The sequence below is a fragment of the Haemorhous mexicanus genome, chromosome 13 (assembly GCF_027477595.1).
Source record: "Haemorhous mexicanus isolate bHaeMex1 chromosome 13, bHaeMex1.pri, whole genome shotgun sequence".
NCBI classification, from domain to species: domain Eukaryota; kingdom Metazoa; phylum Chordata; class Aves; order Passeriformes; family Fringillidae; genus Haemorhous; species Haemorhous mexicanus.
Window position 1 is genome coordinate 6,038,017 of NC_082353.1, and position 17,946 is coordinate 6,055,962.

General features: G+C 38.7%; 1 protein-coding gene across 5 annotated transcripts in view; it reads right to left on the reverse strand.

The window, feature by feature from the left end:
• TLN2 (talin 2) overlaps positions 1 to 17,946 on the reverse strand; it is a 142,519-nt gene that overhangs the window by 81,471 nt on the left and 43,102 nt on the right. For all 5 annotated transcript variants that reach the window (XM_059858121.1, XM_059858122.1, XM_059858120.1 and 2 more), the window contains 4 exons: positions 6,641 to 6,811; positions 2,893 to 2,990; positions 2,113 to 2,242; positions 844 to 996 (listed from right to left, as the gene is read on the reverse strand). In XM_059858121.1, coding sequence (XP_059714104.1) covers positions 844 to 996; positions 2,113 to 2,242; positions 2,893 to 2,990; positions 6,641 to 6,776 — 517 coding nt within the window. In that variant the 5' untranslated portion in view covers positions 6,777 to 6,811. The remainder of the gene's footprint in view (positions 1 to 843; positions 997 to 2,112; positions 2,243 to 2,892; positions 2,991 to 6,640; positions 6,812 to 17,946) is intronic.

The window sequence follows — 17,946 nt, forward strand, 5'->3', positions numbered from 1 at the left end:
CAACAGAGGCACAGCCATGCCCCCAGTTAAACCCACACTGCTGCAGCGCTCACAGCCCTTGTCACACTCGGGGATAAGTGGCATTTCCATTGTGGGGGGAAACTCCACAGGAAATGTTACTTTCATTTCTGGTGCTAGTCATCAGTGCTGAAGGTTTGCTACAAATGAGAACTGTAAAACAGCACTGCTGAGAAACAAGGATATACTGCAGCAAAAACATTGTTAATATTGAAGACACAACTACAGTGATGTTTTACTAGTAAATTTGTATCTTTAAAGCTTCACAACAAAACACATGTATCACATTTTACCTCTAAAACTAATGATTCTGTTTACCTTTCTTATCCCAGAACACAACTTTAAAACATCTTCCTGCCACTTACAGTTAACCTTAGTGTCTTACAGTAAAACAGAAAAACCAATTACAATGACTTAGCACACAAACCAAATCAAATACTGTCTTAGTTCTTTGGCAAACTTCACCTACAGTTAAAACTTAAACTCTCAAACACAAAACTACCTTCTGATGGCTTTCAGTAGGCATCAATTATTAAATATCCAGCTTTAATGAAGGGACAAAAACAACCCTTCTGAATTCCAACTGAAGTTGGAATACCCCTACCAAACACATAGCAAATGTACTTCAGAACACATGCTAACTCTCAAACCTACCCATTCACTTAATTTAAAAAATACTCAATTGCAGACAGCACTACATATAAAAGGGATGCAAAATACAGCCAGGAACCAAGTGAAACACACTGAATGGCCTCTGCATGGTTTCTTTGCATTAGACTGTGGAAAGATATTAATCTAAGAATTACCCTGGAATACTTTACTCACAATCATCATCTGTATGAAGCTTTGCCTTCAGTTTTTCCATTTTTCTTTCATCACGTAACAGGGTCCTGTCTTTCTTAAGGGTTCCTGTACTCTCCTCTTTCTTCTCTTCAATGCTCTCCTGGATTAATGAATACTCCTCATAATTTGTTATTCCTGGAATTATAAATAAATCCAACATCTGACCTCATTTTTTCAGTACATTATTTCTTTGTCATATGGTGCATTTGCCACTTGCAGAAAGGTATTAAGATATTTTTTTCTGCTGCCTACCCAAGAGAAGCTGCCAGTTTAAAAACATGATGGAATGTAAAATAAGTGTTAATTCAAAATGGAGACAGGCTATGGTAAATTCCCATTCATGGATGCCTACAATTGCTTCCTGAGGACTGAGCAATTTCAGCTTGCCCATGATGTAAAAGAAATATGGCAGATCCAACTGAGGAACAGAAACCATGTGAAATTCATGATTTTTTTGCTTAAAGTATTATGATTCAACTCTTCCTGTGAATTTTACATGAAACTGAATCAAAAATCAGTTCAAAATATTTAGCATTTATGCTAAGTTGTTCCCATTTCTTTGTTCTGTTTGGTTTTTCTGTACTGTTTGGGAAAGTATGTTTATGTTACACCAGACAGCAAATTAAATGCTCACCACATTCATGAAAATAAATCAAATTAATTTTTGAGGTAAATTAGTTACAGCACATTAGAATCCAACATACAAAACCTCAAAACTGAAATAGATTATTCCCTTTCCAATTAAAGTAGTATAAATCAAATTAGGGCCGCTTCCACTCTAAAGGAGATTTAAGCAGTTTTAAGACTTAAATCAGTCCATGTTGGATGCATACTTGTAGTGCATGTATTAAATACAAATTTGCTTTAAAAAGTGTCTATTTAGCTAAGTATTGAGACAGACTGTAAGCAATATCACACATTTTTGACCAGCTGCTCTAGATGGCTTCTGTATGTATTTTTACAAATGATACAATTCTGTGATCAACTCTTAATCATAACAACACAAAGTCCTAAGCTTGGGTACATTTCAAGGTCAGCAATGTTCCTCTTTTATCCCATTAAGAGTGAGTATAAATTCAGTTCTAAACCTTTATCTCACAGCAGAAAAGAGTACATAAATGTAATGTACAGTAACTTAAAACAAATTTAAATTTGTCACATGTATGCCAATTTCTAGCCACAAACATCCTAATGATCAAAATTTAAATATAACAGAAGAAATTCTTAAGCATGTGGGTCCCAAAACCTTACCTATCCTGCTGCAAATGGTAACCAGTAATTCACCCACTGTTTTAGAATCATCCACCATGACTGTTTTCACTGAACCATCCAACATGCGTATTTTCTGAGGTCTCTGTTTCTTTTTGTACTCCAATATATCCTAGGAAATAAACACAACTGTTTCTAAATGCTTCTGGAAGCCACCACAAGCCAAAGCACTACCTCAGATGCCTAAAACAGGATTCCCTCCCCACCCTCCAAGCTGGATTTTTCCTTTGTCACAGCATAGGCAAAGGTACTCATTTAATCAACTTGAGCAGTGACTGCTTTTAGATCTGCCAATGCCATTTTTCAAGGATTGTTCTAAGTGGCAGGACCTAGTCAGGGCAGGATAGACCAAAACATCTTTGTGCTGTGAAATCTAGTCCAGCATTTCAAAAGGACTGCAACGCTGTGGCTGCAGCAAGCTGGCCAGAACACGAGCCAGTGTGACCTCACCACCTCCAGCATACAAGAAACCACCCCTAACACAAGGTCACATCAAATATAAAGTATATAACCAAAGTTATTTTTCAACTTTGTTAATCAATCATTCTCTGAAGACACTACTGACCACAGTAGCTCACGGTCACAACCTGAGTGCAGGAAAAAACTCATCTCTGAGGCACAGCAAGGAACAGGACTAGGTCAAGTTCAGGAACAGACTCAAGACCCTCCCAGCCCTCCAAATGCTGAACATTCTTCTTGCTATTTAGGAAGCAAGTTTTCTAAGAACATGGTGATGAAGGAAGCAAGAGACTTGCACCATACCCCATTTCTCAGCATGTAGTAATCCAGTGTCCTCCCAGCCTCCAGCCAAATACCTTTTCGAGGGTCATCATCTGACAAGAACAATCCATAGTCAGAGGCTGTGGGGGCAGAACAGACAGAGACACATTGAAAAACACCAAACCCAATAAAGCCAACATGGTTTTATTCATGGTTTTATTAATCTATTCAGATTCAGGGTTAAGCCTACATTACACTTACCTTCCATTCTTAATGAACTTGGATAGAATATTTTTCTGTGCCTTATGAAAAATTTAGTTTAGCAGCAGACAGCAGGGTACATTAGGCTTTACAGAAGACTTGGAAAAAAGCTTCACTATGCCATCACATCTTCACATGTCACATTTACTGTGTATTATAAATATAACTCCTTTTTTTTTGAGACAACCTTTTTTAAATGCTCACAGGTCCTGCTTTGGAATTGACTAACCAAAAATACAAGCAAGTTTGGCCTTAACCACAGTGTACTATTTCAAGCAGCAGTTCTATTTTCAAAACACAGTTTGCTTTCAACCCTCCACAACATAAGTTTATAATAAACTTGGGAATCTTTTGGGTAGGTGATTCAGGTTTAGGTATTTAAAAATATACAAGGCTTCTAGAATTATACCCATGGCAAAACCAGCAAAAACTTGTATCTTTTGAAGGCTAAACAATGTCAATTGATTCTTTCAGAAGTAAATGGTAAAATTTTTATTGCCACATGAAACCAAACCCAGGCTTAGGTTTCAAAGACTAAATTCCAGACACAAAATGAAGCATCATGACTGTTAATTTAAGGTCTATCCATATGCATGAAGAATCAATACAGATTATACTTCACAAAAAACAAACAACCATTCAGCAGCTGAGCCTGCTCCATTTGCAGTTCTGCAGGTTAAGCTAATGCCCCTTCTCATGGCCAGCAGTGCAGAGTTTGCTACAGCAGCTCCGGGCCCGAACCTTGTTACTGTCAGTCATGTGTGGACCCTTTGGCCAGAAAGCCAGGTAAAAATACCTATAAATTTTTGATAATATTTCATCCTTAAATGCCATGCACAGCAATAATTTACCTTAAACACGTTATTACTTATGCAATTATACAAAAGACCTTAAACATAACTGATAAATGTGCAACTGACTTACAGATACCCAATTTAAAAGGAAGAACCTTTCCAAAAACAACTAAGATGAAAAACTTTCCCTGCTGACCTTAATTAAAAACTCCCCTGAAAGGTCAAGTGATCTGTACATATAGGGATATTGATGATACAGATTCAATATAGAATCACTTCTGTAGGATTTTAGAATTTGTGCCTATAAATAGGTTGTGACCCTTAGAAGCAGACAAAGTGCCTTGCCCAGAGCACAGAAGTACCAAGGAAGCACAGAGTGCTCTGATACTCATTTGTGGTGCATGCAGCTGGTAATGGAACAGCAGGAGCTGTGCAGCTGCACATGAAAATCATGGCCACCTTTGTGCTAGGACCAGGCTTGTGGGAGCAGTGAAATGTGCACAGCTGACAGCCATAAGTACATTTTCTGTTGTGCAGAACTATTTTATCAATTGTATTGCACCACTGTGAGTCTTCTGAACAGGCAAACACACACATTTTAACAGCCACCAAGAAAGGGAAAGGATGTGTTGGAAACATTTCTGTTCATCACTCAATCTCATTTTTTTGAAGACTCCAAGTGCACTGCAGTCATAAGCAAAGGAAAAGCCTCACTATAAAATCTGAGATCTCCTTGGCTTTTCTTTGAGGTTCATGATGTTCAGGGATATTTATCACTCAACTTCTCCAAATTCAATCACTGTCCACAATCACTGCCTTGAGAGACCAGCATGGTATAAATGCACAACTTTTATCAGAAAATTGAAGCTCTGACTAGATTTCCAAAGGACTCCTGCAAAGAAGAAGCAATTCTCAGTAACAGTAATGAAGTCCATTACTTGTAAGTTTTTCTAACAGGATTTTTGAAATGGCTGTAAAGTTTGAGAGCTTAAACCTCAATAAACAACCTGCTTTAAGAATTACATTCTCATAGCACTATATAAAATGCAGCACCAAAGGGCTTTGAAGTATCTGAATTTTCTGACAACTCTGTCTGTGTTAAAAAGATCTTTCAACCGTGGTGTTTCCCAGTCTGTATTCACCTAATTTGCTCAATAGGTACAGAGAGTTACATTTTTGCAAATTGTGTTGTCACTATGCTGTGGCACAAAATAAGTCTGAGCAGATTTTCTTAGAACACATTGCCAGAACACTGCTTTAAGTAGGCAATACCAAAAAAAAAAATAAATGCTCTCCAAGCAGGAGAGCAATTTCTCATCTTTTAGGCAAACACGATATTTAAAAAGCCTAAAAACATCCATTGTAGGAAAACCTTTATCAGGACAAAAGGAAGAAAAACGACTGTCAAAACCCAAACCATTCCTCTGACTGCCCTAGAAGACTCAAAACCCTAGCAAAGAGCTCAAAGAGTCATGCCCACCCAGGGATGCCAAGCTTGGGTTTTGCATTGCTGAAAAGGCTTTTGAGGTATTAAAGAGCTGTTTTTTTTTAGTTTTGCAACTACAGAAGTTGAGATTTTTTAACTTTGGTTTTTAAGGATTTTTTTTTTTTTTAATTTAATACATTAATTTTTTGACTAGTTGAGGTTTGTTTAGCAGGTTGGGTTGAGGCACACTGACTGCTTTTGGGGTGGTGTTAGTTTCTTATACTAGAAACTATGTGTACTTTACTTATAATAATTTTTAATACCTATTTATGTCAGACAGTTTGTCTTTACTTTAAACTAATTTAGAAGTGCCACTATTACAGCAGAAGATGGAGGACAAGAAGAAGAAAAGATACATTTAGATTTTTTTATTTTGCTTTTTGAACTTCTATTTTAAAAACTTAATTTTTACTTTTTCACTTTGTGACAAGTTAGCTATCATTTTACTTAAACTTTCATGGCTTGTAAATCTTCACACAAAGTTGGTAATTGTTTCTATGGGTTAAAATCAAAGGTACAGGCGTCTTTGACTTCGTGCTAAGGTCTTTGAGCTCTTTGCTAGAGTTTTGAGCCTTCTAGGGCAGTCAGGGGAATGTTTTCAGTTTTGACAACACCTCAGCTACATCTGTCCCTTAAAAATCTGTTTGCACTTGTTTCCTTTCACTCCAGAGCCCTATAATTTAAATTAAAAAAAAAAAAAAAAAAAAAAAACAAACCACAAACCAAACTCTGCTGTCACGGACAAATTTTATGAAAAATCGTTTTGCTAGGATCTTTTTCTCCTGAGAAGCTGAGAGGCCTCAGAAACTAAATGTAAACAATAATTATCTGCTGCTGTGGAATGCAACAGGTGCATCTTGGATTGGTCTCATGTGGTTCTTTTTAATTAATGGCCAATCACAGCCCAGCTGTCTTGGACTCTCTGGTCAGTCACAAGATTTTATGATCATTCTATTCTTTTCTATTTCTTTCTAGCCTTCTGATGAAATCCTTTCTTCTGTTCTTTTAGTACTGTTTTACCATAGCATTTATCTTTTAATATAATATATATCATAAAATAATAAATCAGTCTTCTGAAACATGGAGTCAAGATTCTCATCTCTTCCCATGTCATGGTTGCCTGCAAACTGAACACTCTCCAACATAAAAAAATAAATGAAGAAACAGGATAATGTCAAAAACCCCTCTAGGTTCACGTCCATTTTCAATTCAGCCAATGGAATGAGGCAGGACAAGTTGAGGAACTCACCTTGCCCTGTCTGAGCCTCCGGCACCCGCTCACGGATAACTCGGCAGGCATCGTACACGGCCGTGGATGGCTCAAACTGCATCGTCTTCACCACATTGCACTGACGGACACAGATCTTCAAGGAAAGAGCCACCATGGTGCCAAGTCACTTGGAAGTTCCTGCTAAAGTACCTGAAAAAGCAGTAGTGGCATTGTTGCTAAATTGTTCATTTAATGCTTTGACGTAGTGAGCTTTTCATTAAACAAATGCAACTAGTTCAGTAAAATTACATTTATTCAAATGTACTTCTGTATAAAGTCCAACTAGTATCATTAAGATAGAAACTAGCCAAAACATGTATTTTTTCTTGGTGTAATGGAAATTGATTTCTCACAAACTTGTGTACACATACTAAATGTTCACAGTTTCTCTGAGGTAGGTTAAAATGGTGCATTAAAAGGCAATGCACTTATTGGATATATTGGCAACATATTTACTGCTGTCAGAAAATTCTTTTTCTCTCACCACACATTTTTATTAGATCATCTAGACTAGCTTGTAACCAACAGCTTAAAATAACTACTTCATCAAAAGCAGGATTTTCTTAGCATATAACTGCTCCTTCCTGAAGATTCTGAAGGGTGCAATACAGTGTTATGGTTTTTCTCAAGTCTCCACATAGACCTGCTAGATGTTTTTAGTCTGTTGCACAGCTACAGAGAGCTTCAAGAATGAGTTATTTTTCATTTCAGCTATATTTAAAATCTACACCAAATCTGACAGCATTTTTTACAGAAACAGGAAGCTACAGATGCTTTTTGCATTGTTTCATTTTGTAGATAGTCTGGGTTTTGTCTCCAGTGTCTTCCCTTGCTGTTTTACCCGTCCAAACCACTCTTCCATCACTAGACTTTCCACAACGATCTCCAAGAACTCATCAGAACTTAAATCCATTCTCCATAAATACAGAATGCACTAGAATCCCCAAAAAATTTCTGCATAAATTGATGTGTGTGTTTTTAAATAGGAGTTTCCCAGGGGATCCTAGTGACTAACCTGAAGAGCTGGAAGCTTGTTTTCCTCAAGGTCAGGAGCCTGACTTCACTCTTCATCTAAGCCATATCTCTCACCATTGCCAATTCCAGAGTGCCTGGCAGTCCAGAGTGCCTCCAAACTCAGCATCCCTGATGAGCCCTGCTGGTCATCAGGACTGCATCCACCCTGAAGGGATGTTTATCACCTGCTGTACAAGCTACCCTCTCTGCACTCCCTGAGGCTCCTGCACTGCCCAGGCTCACAGTGCTGCTTCTTCTCCAGCAGTTGCAGGAGTGGCTGGAGTCCCCCCCCAGGACCAGCACTTGGTCCGTAGCTCCCCTGGAGCCTGCAGCAGGCACCCACCACGAGGTTTTCCTTTGTTTCCTCACACTCTGATTCTTATCCAAAGGCTTTCAACCTGCTCACAGCTATTCCTCAGATACAACTCGTGGCACCCTCTCCCTCTCCTGATGTAGGGGGTAACACCTCCCCCCTCCCTTCACTCCTGTCCCTTCTGAAGTGCCAGAAGCCATTGAGAGTGACACCCCAGCCATGGCATTGATCTCACCAGGTTTCAGTAAAGCAACAGGGCCATGGCTTTCCAGCAGCAAGCTGTAGTCTTGTAAAGTGTGACACAATGCTCTTCTGGCTAATTTAAAAACAAGCAGGGGTCTTGTGTCTTAGAGAATGTTCTTTTAAAAGTACATTGTTTAGGTTTTCAGCTTTTTGGTATTTTCACTTTGTGATCGTGCAACACAAACCATAAACACGCATGTCAGAAAGAACATCAAAAGGCAGCCTAGCATAGTGCCTTGCATTGCAAAATGATGCATCCCTATGCTGTCCCTGCCAGATGCTCATTTAATCCATCCTGACAAAGCTCCATCAAAATGGGAGTCCACAACATCCACAGCTAAGCTGCTTTTTTTTTTTTTTTTTTTTACTATTTCTACATTTTGGACACTTCTCCCTCATACAAGTTTTCAACTAAGGTTCTCCACTCTGCAAAAGAATGTTTTTTCCCTTTCCTGTATAAACAAATATGCAAATCTATCCCTGATATCTTTAATGCACTTTTACAAGTTGGGAACCTGTTACTGTGTCCTCCTACCACCACTCCTATTTTTTTTTCCAGGCTCAAATTCAACTCAAAGAAGGAAGGACCTAAATATATCAGTGGTCTGGTTTCCTTCAGTTCAGTGTTCCTGGTTTCAGAGACACCAAAGGATGCTTCATCTGAAAAAGAGCTCATGACTTATCAGCTTCCTCCAATAGTATGTTCTCAAACTCAAGAGAAAGGTTTTGATTTGCCTCTTCCAGATTATCCTCAGGCTCTAAATCTCTCCATTTGGCTTTCAGTAATAAATGGGATAGGCAGTTTCCATCTCCTGGGTAACAGCCAGAACAGAACAGCTGTTTTTTCTCAAAAGATCTAAGAACTTGGTCAAGAAAAAGGGCTGAGATCACAGAGAAAAACAAGGGGAAAATATCTTCCACATTCCCTTTATCTTCTATACATTGATCCACACCACATTTAAATATTTCTCTGGGCAAGTAATGGACCCTCTGTGCCCCCACAATCACTCAGTCTATGGAATGCCTGACCAAAACTTAAAAGGATCCTGGAAATTCAGAAAATTTTACATGGAACAGTTTGCTTGGTACTAATTCTCTGTGAATAATAAAGTAGGAAATTTCTAAATCAGACTGTGACTAATCTGTGCTTGCAAGGTGGGAGACTGGAATAATAAATTATGAATCTGACAGCTTTGGGAGGAATAGCAGCAGCTTTGAGCTCTTAAAAAAGCCACAGAGCACAACTCAGAAAACCCAGAGCCTGCAGATATATATCAGAATGTGTATGTCAAAGCCTTGAGCTGAACCATCACAGGGCTCATGTTCTGGAAAATCTGAACAAAACAGAATTCTAAGCAGTGCTTGAATTAAGATGAGCAGGCCTCTCTCCTCACAGATACCTCACCAACAAAGCAAACAAGCACAAGTATTTCAATCACATATTATCCAAGATAAGAAGATATAAGGTAAAGTAATAAGATATTATCCCAAGGTGTTATCAAGGACTGAAAAGTAAAGCAACAAAGAGGCCGCAATAAGGTTTTTAAAAGTAACTTAAAGCTGGAGGAATGTGTGCCTCTGACTTAAGGAGTGATTATACACCATTAGCCAGAACACCCACGGCAGGAGCACCCTCCAGCATGGCAGCAGAAGACAAACACTGCCCCAGCTGGGTCCCCCTGGGCTCTGGTCCCTGTCCCTTGGAAGGACAAAGGACGCTTCCATCTATTTGCACAGCCCTCTTGCAAGTCTCACCCGAGTTACTGTATCCTTCCTCAAAGCTCTCTGCCTGCCTAGATTCTCACTAGAGCTGGGATGCTGTTATATAAATGACAAAGGTGTGGGCTTAGAAGCAGATAGATACTCCATGAGCAGTAAAAATATTTCTCTTTAATACATTCTCTTCATTAAAAAAATGAAGAGAAAAATCTGAAAATTCTGAAACTTTAAGGACCAATATTTACAAAACTAAACATCTCTTCATATCTTGTTAAGTAGGTGTTTTCAGTGAAACAAACTGAACATTAAATACAAAAAAAAGTTATTTGATGAAATACCTATATATATAAAAAGATATTAAGTCTATTTCACCTGAAATGAATCAAATCTGTAAATTGCCTATTGCAAGTCACAAGCAAATAATTTGAACAAAAGCTCCAACATATTTGCTTGAGAAATGTTCCCAAATTAACAGGAAGAAAGTTGATGCCAAAACATCCCCACCCTTAATTTCCACTGGAAATTAATTTAAAATTACTTGTACTCCTGGTGTCATTCAAGAGGAGCAAAACAGAACTAAGCAACATCTAGTAAGACTGCCAAAGCTCAGTAACAAATGAATTTATTCGTATCCTACTGCACCTCCTCCTCCCTCAGCTCCAACAGTAATTTCTAGAAAGGTATTTTCTAACTAAACAGTAATTTCTACACACTGTCTGTGCTACCACAATAAATGAACAGTTTTTGCATGGATTTACTCTCAAACTTCCTTGCTCCACTCCTGCTTCACCAACAAATGGCTTTCCCAAGCAGCTCTTTAAAAAGTCTTCTGTAGCAATATGCAAAAATGAGTTTTGTCTGCTGTTTGTGAATGCACCTATGTTAAAATGGTTCAGACTTGCCCTAATTAGAGAGATTCCATGATTTTTTGTCAGGCTCATTAAGAGAGTACTAAATCAGTATAGGATCCAACTCTACACTAGTGCAAATTTCACAAGTCAAATCAATGCTCTGAATGTAAGCCTCAGGTAACGCACAGAACAGATCTCCATTCCACAAGACCTTGTTGAGATAATTAACATGATAAAATCAAAATTACAGAAATTCCAGAAAAGATTTCCCAAGAAACTAAATTGTACCTTAGAGTCCAGCTCTGCAAGACTGGGAAGGTGGCACTGACCTCATTCACAGCTGTACACAGAGACAGACCAAGGCAAGGGGCAGCAAAGTTATCTCAACAAGCATTTTACAAGGCCTCTCAAGAGACATGTAACACAAGGTAAACAGCTGTTTCTCCTAATATTGACAAGGACAGAAGTTGGCATCACAAAATTTCAACAGGAATCAACTACCCTCAAGCCAAAAGCATAAAATAAAATAAAATAGAAAAATAAAGATGCAGGGAGAAGGGGGGTTTAGAGGGGAGACCAGATAGTGCACACTGACCTCCCTGATCATCAACCTACTCACCTGGTTTAATTTCTACCATTCCTACCACATATCTACAGTGTCTGAGCTGATGACGCCATGATTTTATCTGTATATTCTGAACTGCAATGCCAAACAAACAGAGAATGCAAAATGTCAGCTCAATGCTATGAGGGCATGTGCATTTCACATCCTTGCCAAGTGAGCTGAGGTAACACATAGCCCAAAACCACCTGCATTTCACAACCAAGCAAAGGTGGAACAGCCACCACTGACACTGCCAGACACGGACCTCGCCCATCCAGTTAAAGCAAAGCTGTCACTGCCAGTGCTATGGTTAAAAGCAAAGCTCTGCCATGATTTAGTAAAGGTCTGTCTCCCTGGAGATATTTCTTAACTGGTTCATTCAAGCTTGAGCAAACACAAATCTAGGTCATGAGACTGTCACAGCCGAAAAGCCTGTATGTGTACACGCTAGTAGAGGCAAAGCTATGTATTTTTATACTAGAGTAACTTTGTAACAAAATCCAGTGGAACACAAGTCCTCTACTCTTTTCAGTACTCCCACCAACTACCTGCTGGCACTGGGCATCAGCAATACAGGACAGATGACATTTTCTGTTGTTCACAGAGGTTGAACATCTAATTGTATTGTACATATAAAATACCTGTTTAGTGGACTGGTCCCTGCTAAGACCTCTGTGAGCAAAATGCACTCAGAAGTATAAACCCAGCTGAACTGATAGCTTTGTGTACTTCCAAAATGATGAATGCAAATGAAAGCATCATCCTTCACAAATTAACCATAATGGAACCATAAGGCAGCCAGACAGGCATAGAGAGTAACATCATCCATTTTACTCTAAACTCGCAATGGCACCTGTGTTGGCATCCTATCATAAAAGAGGTGGCACTGCACATTTCAAGGAGCCCTCTCTTCAGTGCTCCATTGCTGTCAATTTGTAACTCATTTATACCACAATCTCTTAAGGGCTGCCACTGACAGACTTTCTGAGACTAAGCTGATTCTCCATCAGAGCACAGTACAGGAACCAAACTATCAGGGTTGTATGCCTGAAATGTATGCCCACATGTCACAGCAAGGCCATCATCAACTCATTGCTGGACAAGACACTGAGAAGTTTCATCGGTGGTTGTTGCCATTCCACTGGGAACTGTGTAGTGAGGTGCTTTCAGGGGCAACTATCACTCATGCACAAATATCACATTTGTAAGCACTGGACTGGAACCTGTCTTGTCATTAGAGTTAGAATCTCTTCTGGTCAGAAAGGAAACAAAACAATATCTCTTAGTTCCCCTCTAATCAGCTTAAAGTGGAGGTAAGAGCAGTAAACCAAGAGAGGAAAAGTTGATGTTCTAAATGGGCAGCAAGTACAAACGGATCAACTTGGAGGGTCCAGAAGCAGCCTGACAACCTCAGACACCACACACTGTCTGGGGTGGCTGATCAGAACTCTTGAAGTTTGAACAAGCAACCAAAAAAGCATAACCCTTCTTTCCACTGGTTAGACTACAAGGAACTTAACACTGTGCAGCACTAAACATGGTTTGTTCTGTTTGCAAGTATGCACAGACAATTAAAATGCAAAAAATCTCACATCCCCCCACTCCCGCCTCAAGAAAATCCCTGCTCAACCACTATGGCTGTACATACATACCACATGTGCTGGTAAGTTTTTTACCTTAAAAAACTTCAAGAATCTCAGGAAAAATTCACTGCATTTAACTGTAGCATGCAGTACTAAATTTTACAAACAAACTACTTGGAAAAAAAATCCCCACAACAAAACAAAGATGAACCAGGACAAGTTTTGAAAGGATACTATGAGAGCAGGCTGTAATTATTAGTAAGCATTGACAGACACCATTCTCAGTTCATGCTTTATAGTCATACAGCAACAGCATCTCTTTTGCTAAGAGCCCAGCAAGGAAGTTCCCTTAAGCAGAATTATCTAAGAGACCAAAATATTTGGGTCTAATTAAGAGTTGTTTACAGGACAGTCAGCTTATTAGCAATTGAACTTCAGCTTGCTTTTTAAGTCAAAAGGCATATTTGCAAATTAACTTGCTTGTATACATCTTCAAAAGGAAGTATGAATTACAAGAACTACAGAAGGAATGTCACTGTCCCAGACAGAGCTGAAACAGCTTTTAGATAAGATAAGCAAAGAGCTTGACTGGAGCTAGTAGTAACAGAGAAATCACAAGCCTCAGCAGCAAGAGCCTTCACTATGGCAGTCAATGACATGTCTTTGAAGCGGCCTTGCAGACTTTTTTCCTATTTTGCAAGAAGACTGCAAGAGAAAAGCAAAACCATGAGTTTCTGTAGAAACCAGAAGAGAATCACATCCCTTGGCCAGGTTCCCCCCCCGAGTCCTTGGGAGGACAGGAGTAAATATATGCACAGACTATTACTTAATGGTATCTGATGCATAGAAGACATTTTCATTTGGTGTGGGTTTGGTTTTCCCTCTTTCTAAAGGGCTTATTGTTGGGTTTTAGAGGAGTGCTTTATTTCTTTCAACTCAACTCTTATAAGGTAAATCTAGGTCCATTTCAAACACTGCAACTTGCTTACAGTGGGATATACTCTTATATGTTTATACAGCTTCAAATATATTTTCTGATGTCTAGTACCTATGTAAATTATAGGACAAGAAAAATAAATTATGATTAATAATAGTTCCTATTCTGTGGAATAGTTTGGCTGATAGAAAACTGATTTTCCAAAGCAGCAGATGTGACTACTTGAAACATTTCACCTAGATTCTAAATCACACTAAAAATAGGTTGAACTAAGAAATAGGCTGTTAAATCCAGGCTAGAACAGTTCTGCATGTTCACACTATTTTCAACTGCTTAAACAGTAATAATTTGAAGGACAATTTTAAAGCTTTTATGCCTAGGTCTACAATCTCTAAGCACACTCAATTCAATGCTTTTTCCCCCCCCATTGAATTAATTGAAGCCATCACTCAAACTTCTGAGCTCCACCTGCCATTCTTGGGAGGCACCACAAAGTCAGATGTAATAAACCACTTAGAGTTCTTACCTGAGTCACTTAATGACACAGCTAGGATAAAACTTCTTGGGTTCACCTGCTGTGGTCTAATTATTACTCTGCATTTTCTACTTTATTTCTTTAAGTGACATGTTTTGGCAGAGAAACAGTATTGCCAAGTCCCAGATAAACTGTCATGGTAAATCATATATGGATTCTTCTTTTGCTTTCCTTTCACCCTCCTGAACATCATCTGATGCTGCCCAGGAACTTTGTCATTTTCTTTAAGGAGAACAGCAGTCAACAGTTACCTCACACACATCTACTTCATTATCTACCTTAAGGAACATGAAGGCAACTAATTGGCTGCTCAAGTTTCTTACAGGCTTTATAACCAAGCTTCCTTATTTGTTCCAGAATCTGAACTATTTGAGAATATGAAATCCACTCAGCTACTGCAATCACTGAAGTAAATCCACATGGATAATTCTGCTCAGCATCACCATTCAGAATTAGATGGGGATGAGAAGTCTTCAAAAACAGCTTTGCTACACAAAAGAAAATCAGTGAGGCTCAAATACAGTAATTTTATGCCAGTCCTGTAATGGGGTTTCTATGGAATGGTTCTCTGCTCTCATTGATTCCATCTGAAATGGTAGCCTCAATGGGCACTGAAATTGCTCTCAGTAGGTTTTGATCCATTTGTCCCAAAAATCAATTAATTCAATTATTTAAAATAGATCACTTAAACAGGAAGTGAGGCAGGAAAAATTAAACATTTATAAAATGTTATTTGAATGAATGTAAGAGTACTCTTAGCAAGTCAGCATTCCACTTATTTAAGTAAGCCCAGAAAATGTGGAGGACTCACACAACTGGTAGTCATGCTGGCAACCAAACTATGATCTCCACAATAAGCCTCAACTCTTCACCTATCATCTTCACAAATTCAAGATGAAGGCAAAGAGATTTCTGACTTTGAAAACTGTTATTTCTTGCAGGCCCATTTCAAAAGCAGGAGGCTTGGTAAAGAGCTCACTCGTTTAGTGAAAATTCAGGTAGACAGCTTAGAGACTGACTGTCATTTATATGAGGGAAAGCATGGCAAAGTGGGTCCCAGGCAGAGCTACAGGTACTCTTTAAGCAAGAGAATCCATTTTTTCTCTGTTCAAGAACACAGAATGCACTAAATTCCCTTCTATGTTCAAACAGCCATACACAGAACAATGAAGTGCACTTTAAAATCAGATAGTTCAGCATCACGTAAGTTCACTACTTTAGCACATTTTTTGCCAGATAATACCTATTGGAGAACTCAAAACAAAGCCAAGCACTACTTGGATCTAAATTATAATTAATTCAGTTATGTTTCTACCCTTTAAACACTCAGGTCTCTATTCCATCTACTGTTGTACTACCTAGACAATTTTTTCTCAGAAGCCATCACAATTTGATATCAACATGAGATTAACACAAATTTTCAAATAAATTACCATTCTTTATCAATTTTCATGTCATGGGGATAGAAAACAGTTTACAAAAAATATTAAAAATAAAAAATCTTCATGTCAGTGAAGACAGCAATTGTAATCCAACACATATCCCTCATGAGAAAGGTGGTCACATGGAGCTGTCATATCCTGGTAGTGCTGGGAAACTACAGGCAACAGTTTACACACAGTCTACAACTCAGATGGTGCCATGCCAAAGAGAAAAACAGGAGATCATGTAATCTCTTTCCAATGGGTTTAAATAGCTACTGAAAAAAAACTTTTCTTGCTCTTCCAACCTCCATCACCCCTCGAGATTTACCACAAACACATTACCAGCCACAGTTCACAATTGTTAGAACACTAATGCTTTGGCTGATGCTACTGCAGCAAGGTTGAATGACCTTAGTGCATGCTCCCTTCATTGTCTGATGCCAGCCCCTGAACAGAGAGAGAAGGGAAGGAACAACAAGATGTTCCAAAACTTCACCATTTCTCACCATCTCAAAGGCTGAGTGCCAGCTCTAAACATTTTTTCTGAACCTCAGGTTTGGGCAGAGATGTCAGACTCTGCTTTTTGATTACTAAATTATTTTTTATTAGAAAAGAACACTTCTTCCGAAAGCAGAAACAAACAGGGAATGGCCAGTCAAAAGAGCTGTGAACAACTAATAAAGGGATAAAAAGGAAAAAAAAAGAGTAGCTGAGGAAAGAAAAAAGACCTATTGCTAGAGCCTGCAGAAAGCTCAGTTACTACCAGAATCAGCAACACTAATGAAAACAGAAAAGCTCAGCAAGAACAGTGTGCTTGCACCCATCCAATTAACATGTCTGTCACAGCCACGAAACACAGACAACACAGGAGGAACACAGACTGAGCTCCAGCTTTAAGAGCACTCCATACCCCCAAGGTAAAAAAAAGCTCACAACCACTGGATAGGGAGGGACAGAAATCAGAAGGTGGAGTAGTCCTTATAAAGATTTATGGGCAGGGTTTGGGAAAAACCTAGATTTCAGAAGGGAACAAGATTGAACCCCAAAACATCCACTGCTTCTACAGCAGAGACAGAGGAACAAAGAAATCATGAAACACAGCTGAACTTCTAACAGGGGGTAACTGTGTGTGCAAACACTACATGTCAATTAGATTATACTGAGTCTAGTACACTGCCAACTGTGTGCTAATGTGAAGTCAAACCTCCTCCTACACCAAATGTGCTCACCAAGAGCACATCTCACCAATCAGCTCAAAGTCAGCTCGGCAGACTTAAAATGGTTGAAGCTAAATTCACATATTTTGTTATTTTTCTTAGCAAAGCCTACTTCAAAATGTACCTAAACCACCTCCATTTAACCTTGTCCTTGGACATATTTGATACAAACTGACATGTCGCTTTAATTACAGGCTGCTTTGAAAGTTCACTGAAGACATTTTTCAAACCTGGAGAATTGCAGGACAAAATTCCATTAGCGACCTTTCAGTATTTCAAGCTCCATTTCCAGATGAGCAGTCAAAGCCAGAGCCACATTTAGAACAGTAATGTGGACAAGGTCAAAGTAACTCCAACAGATGAAGAACATGGGGTGAGATTTATCAACATCTTGCCCAAAGCCAATTTTACCATTTAGTGACATTCTCTTCTAAGAGCATTACAGTGTGAAGTTATTCTAGTAATGATTTTTCCTTGTTCTTTTTGCCACCTCTGACATGTATTCAGATAAAAGAGTTAAGTCATCTTCTCAGCTATTTGTTTCATACCAATGAAAGGCATGGCCCTTTTTCTTAATGCTTAGAGAAATCATTTATTATATGATCATATTCTCCAGTCTCCCTGGCAACTGTTTCAAAACAGTCAATGTCTGTCATAGTCATGTTAATCTCCAGGCTGTTAATTACAATATTTATTTGGCACTTCAATATTCATACATCACATTTATTTTTCAGCTCAGATTCTCTCTTCATAAACACAGTCACAGAAGTATATATTTCACATACTCTCTAAAGAAAATTCTGTACTAATATGTACAAGCTTTTAATTTACTGTAAATTTTGTGT